The sequence below is a fragment of the Salvelinus sp. IW2-2015 genome, linkage group LG28 (genome assembly GCF_002910315.2).
Source record: "Salvelinus sp. IW2-2015 linkage group LG28, ASM291031v2, whole genome shotgun sequence".
In the NCBI taxonomy this organism is placed as follows: domain Eukaryota; kingdom Metazoa; phylum Chordata; class Actinopteri; order Salmoniformes; family Salmonidae; genus Salvelinus; species Salvelinus sp. IW2-2015.
Genome location: NC_036868.1, coordinates 26,736,894 through 26,742,017, shown reverse-complemented (window position 1 = coordinate 26,742,017; position 5,124 = coordinate 26,736,894). Strand labels below are relative to the sequence as shown.

Sequence of the window (5,124 nt, the reverse complement as noted above, 5' to 3'; positions counted from 1 at the left end):
CTCTCTCTCTCAATTCAGTTCAATTTAAGGGCTTTATTGGCATGGGAAACTTATGTTGACATTGCCAAAGCAAGTGAAATAGATAATAAACAAAAGTGAAATAAATAACAACAAAAATAACAGCAAACATTACACTTACAAAAGTTACAAAAGAATAAAGACATTTCAAATGTCATATTATGTATATATACCGTGTTGTAATGATGTGCAAATAGTTAATGTACAAAAGGGAAAATAAATAAACATAAATATAGGTTGTATTTACAATGGTGTTTGTTCTTCACTGGTTGACCTTTTCTTGTGGCAACAGGTCACAAATCTTGCTGCTGTGATGGCACACTGTGGTATTTCACCCAATAGATATGGGAGTTTATCAAAATTGGGTTTGTTTTCTAATTCTTTGTGAGTCTGTGTAATCTGAGGGAAATATGTGTGTCTTATATGGTCATATATTTGGCAGGAGGTTAGGAAGTGCAGCTCAGTTTCCACCTCATTTTGTGGACAGTGTGCACATAGCCTGTCTTCTCTTGAGAACCAGGTCTGCCTTCGGCGGCCTTTCTCAATATCAAGGCCATGCTCACTGAATCTGTACATAGTCAAAGCTTTCCTTAGTTTTGAGTCAGTCAAAGTGGTCAGGTATTCTGCCACTGTGTACTCTTTGTTTAGAGCCAAATAGCATTCTAGTTTGCTCAGTTATTTGGTCAATCTTTTTGTTTTCTCATGATTTGGTTGGGTCTAATTGTGTTGCTGTCCTGGGGCTCTGTGGGGTGTGTTTGTGTTTGTGATCAGAGTCCCAGGACCAGCTTGCTGAGGGGGCTCTTCTCCAGGTTCATCTCTCTGTAGGTGATGGCTTTGTTATGGAAGGTTTGGGAATCGCTTCCTTTTAGGTGGTTGTAGAATTTAACAGCTCTTTTCTGGATTTGGATAATTAGCGGGTATTAGCTTAATTCTGCTCGGCATGCATTATTTGGTGTTTTACATTGTACACTGAGGATATTTTTGCAGAATTCTGCATGCAGTGTCTCAATTTGGTGTTTGTCCCATTGTCCCATGTGCTGAGGGTTTCAGATTCTTGTCCGGTTCTGGCATTTAGGTCGCCTTTCTCTCGTCTCTCTGACCCTCACTTGCTCTCTCTCACTCTCACTCTCTCTCGCTCCCTCTCTCATCCTGTCCCTCTCTCTCTCTCTCTCTCTCTTTCTCTCTCTCTCGCTCACACAGAGACCTAAACAAGGTCCTCTTAAGACATAAACAAGGTCCTCTTAACCTATGCCTTAATTCAGTTATGTCTAAATCAAATCTGTATAGACCTTTTATGAACTCGTAACCTCTGGAAGGACTAACAGCATTTGAAAACTTAAATCAAACCCGCCATATTAGGGACTTACAAACTACTACCTCGAAAAGTAGAAGCATCTACACTGCATCACCAAAGTATGTGGACACCTGCTCGTCGAACATCTCATTCCAAAATCATGGAGTTGGTCCCCCCTTTGCTGCTATAACAGCCTCCGCTCTTCTGTGAAGGCTTTCCACTAGATGTCGGAACATTGCTGCGGGGACTTGCTTCCATTCAGCCACAAGAGCATTAGTGAGGTTGGGCACTGATGTTGGGCGATTAGGCCTGGCTCGCAGTCGGCGTTCCCATTTATCCCAAAGGTGTTCGATGGGGTTGAGGTCAGGGTTCTGTGCAGGCCAGTCAAGTTCTTCCACACCGATCTCAACAAACCATTTCTGTATGGACCTCACTTTGTGCACGGGGGCATTGTCATGCTGAAACAGGAAAGGGCCTTCCCCAAACTGTTGCCACAAAGTTAGAAGCACAGAATCGTCTAGAATGTCATTGTATGCTGTAGCGTTAATATTGAAACCATGAAAAACAGCCCAAGACCGTTACTCCTCCACCAAACTTAACAGTTGGCACTATGCATTCAGGCAGGTAACATTCTCCTGAATCTGCCAAACCCAGATTCGTCCGTCGCACTGCCAGATGGTGAAGCGTGATTCATCACTCCAGAGAAAGCGTTTCCACTGCTCAAGAGTCCAATGGCGGTGAGCTTTACACCACTCCAGTCGTCGCTTGGCATTGTGCATGGTGATCTTAGGCTTGTGTGTGGCTGCTCGGCCATGGAAACCACAGGAGGTTGGTGGCACCTTAATTGGGGAGGACTGGCTCACGGTAATGGCTGGAGCAGAATCAGTGGAATGGTATCAAATGCATGATACACCTGGTTTGATGCCGTTCCATTCACTCCATTCCAGCCCTTATTATGAGCCGTCCTCCCCTCAGCAGCCTCCACTGGTGGAAACCCATTTAATGAAGCTCCCGACAAACTGTTCTTGTGCTGACGTTGCTTCCAGAGTGACTGTTGCAAATGAGGACAGACCATTTCTACACATTACGCTCTTCAGCACTCAGCGGTCACGTTCTGTGATCTTGTGTGGTCTACCACTTTGCGGCTGAGCAGTTGTTGCTCCTAGAAGTTTCCACTTCACAATAACAGCGCTTACAGTTGACCGAGGCAGCTCTAGCAGGGCAGAAATTTGATGAGCTGCCTTGTTGGAAAGGTGGCATCCTATGACGGTGCCACGTTAAAAGTCACTGGGCTCTTCAGTAAGGTCATTCTACTGCCAATGTTTGTCTATGGAGATTGCATGGCGGTGTGCTCGATTTTATACACCTGTCAGCAACGGGTGTGGCTGAAATAGCCAAATCCACTATTTCGAAGGGGAGTCCAACTACTTTTGTATATATAGTGTACCTGTGAGGGGAGTTGATGTTTTACAGGTTTTATTTCACCGTAGGGAAAGCATTTATGCGTTCCTCTCAGACACCGGGCTGGTGGAGGAGATTACACAGGGCACAGATCTAGGATCAGCTTACCCTCCCCGGTGTCTCTGCGGAGGTGAGGTTTGTACCAGAGGGAGACAGGTGTGCGCACGTACATGTGTGTGTGTGTGTGTGTGCGTGTGCGCGTGTGTGTGTAACAGTCTCTAGTTCTGGGCGCCTGTGCGGTTAAGAGAGGCTAATTGGCTGCTTGTGTTAGCGTTTATTTCCCTGGCTATAGAGATCATTGATCAAAGGGTATTGGTTCAGTGTGCGTGTGACGTGTTGGATTTAAAGGGAGCATGTCCGTCGCAGGAGTGGGAGCGTTTGAAGCTTCTCATGCACCTGACTTGTAAACGCACTCTTTTGAGTGTCTATTCTAGATGACATCTGAGTGATTTTAAAACAATAAGCTAACGGCACTTCTCAATTATTACTTCTTCCTTTTCCTCTGCGTTGTACGATTATTCTTATTTTTTTGTATTTTTTTGTATTTTTTACATCTAAGGCATAAACACACACCTGAAGAACACCAGAGAGTGGATCGCAGGGCGGCTCAGTGTGGGAGTCATAGGTCCAACCCTTGTGGTCGGGGTTTGAAACAGCCTTTGTCCCTGAGATTGATCTCTGTGGCTCTCTAATGTACACTCACACACATACACACTGGGGCCCTCTAATGTAGACATGGATTGATTGAGGGAACCACACACACACACACACACACACACACACACACACACACACACACACACACACACACACACACACACACTGATTGATTGAGGGAATGTGTCGATGGCTAACAATGTCAGTGGTGAAACCTTTCCATCCGGGTTACACTAGAGATTTTTCAGCCTGTCTGCTTTTGTTAGCAGCATCAGGACCTAGTTTAAACTCTGCCTGGTTTCGCTTAGTTTAGCTCCAACCTAAAACTTAGCTTACACCCTGTACCACAAAACTGACACGATGGACACATATCTTTACCCAGGGGTTTGAGAGGTCGTCTTCCAATGTCTCCACGTCTCTGTCTATCGTCTCTGCTGTTTTGCTCCTCTTGTCATCCTGCAGGTTAGATGTAGGCTTCGCAAAGCATCTGAGCAGTGAGGCTAAGCGGCGGTAGCTACAGAGCTACCCTCTGTAATGTCGTTTGTGTGTGTGTTCCCGCAGGTCAGATCTCAGTGGAGGGCTTCGCCAAGTATCTGAGTAGTGAAGAGAACAGCATCATCCCACCAGAGAAGCTGGACCAGAGTGAAGACATGACCTTACCGCTGTCTCATTACTTCATCAACTCCTCCCACAACACATACCTCACAGGTAGGCGCCTATTTAGAAACGTCAGACACTTTTATTCCAGTTTTTTTTATTCAAATACTCTGATTGCTACGAACACCGGTGCTTGAAGGACGTTTTACCTTCCTGTTTCACCTCCCTCTACCGTAAGTCTGTCATCCAACATCAGCCAATAAGGTGACCTTCTCCTCCTGTGTACCTCAGGTGCTTATCCAATCAGCACTCTCTATGAGACTGACTTCATTCTTATTCATGAGTTCAACATTTCTTCAGACTGGTATTCAGACTGACTGGCATGTGGCAGCAATAAGAATATAAACCAAAACTACAAAGGCCATTCTAGCTACAAGAGATATTATTATTTATATATTGAAATATATTCCGGGGAGATGGATTGCGCATGAAAATCTCTCGTGAATCAAATTTCTCCCGCCAGAGGAACATTTTATTTCTTTAATAGGCTAATGTCAAAGACTGAAAAGGGAAAAATAAATTGAGGAAGATACACAATGTGTTCATTAATTCCCTTATTGTCACGATCGTCTGTTGATGAAATGGAGCAAGGCGCAGCGCTGTGAGCATACATACTTCTTTATTAACGATGTCGCCAACAAAACAATAAACCTCCAAACGAAACGTGACGCCAACGTAGTGCTCACAGGCAAATCAACATGGACAACTACCCACAACACCAAAGTGGAAAATGGCAACCTAAATAGGATCCCCAATCAGAGACAACGATAAACAGCTGTCTCTGATTGGGAACCAATTCAGGCCACCATAAACCTACATTCCCCTAGACAATACAAAAACCCTATAGATAAACAAAAAAAACCTAGTCAAGACTAAAAACCCAGCTCCGGACAGGAGGGAGACTCTGGCGGCTCCGGACAGGAGGGAGACTCTGGCGGCTCCGGGCTGGAGGCCGTCCCTGGAGGCTCCGGGCTGGAGGCCGTCTCTGGAGGCTCCGGGCTGGAGGCTTCGTGCCATGTCTCACCCCTGGAGGCTTC

General features: G+C 45.4%; 1 protein-coding gene across 1 annotated transcript in view; it reads left to right on the top strand.

Annotated features, from left to right (window-relative positions):
- LOC111954482 (1-phosphatidylinositol 4,5-bisphosphate phosphodiesterase beta-1) overlaps positions 1-5,124 on the top strand; it is a 110,316-nt gene that overhangs the window by 26,849 nt on the left and 78,343 nt on the right. The window contains 1 exon segment of the mRNA XM_070435850.1: positions 3,992-4,158. Within this exon segment, the coding sequence (XP_070291951.1) occupies positions 3,992-4,158 (167 nt within the window).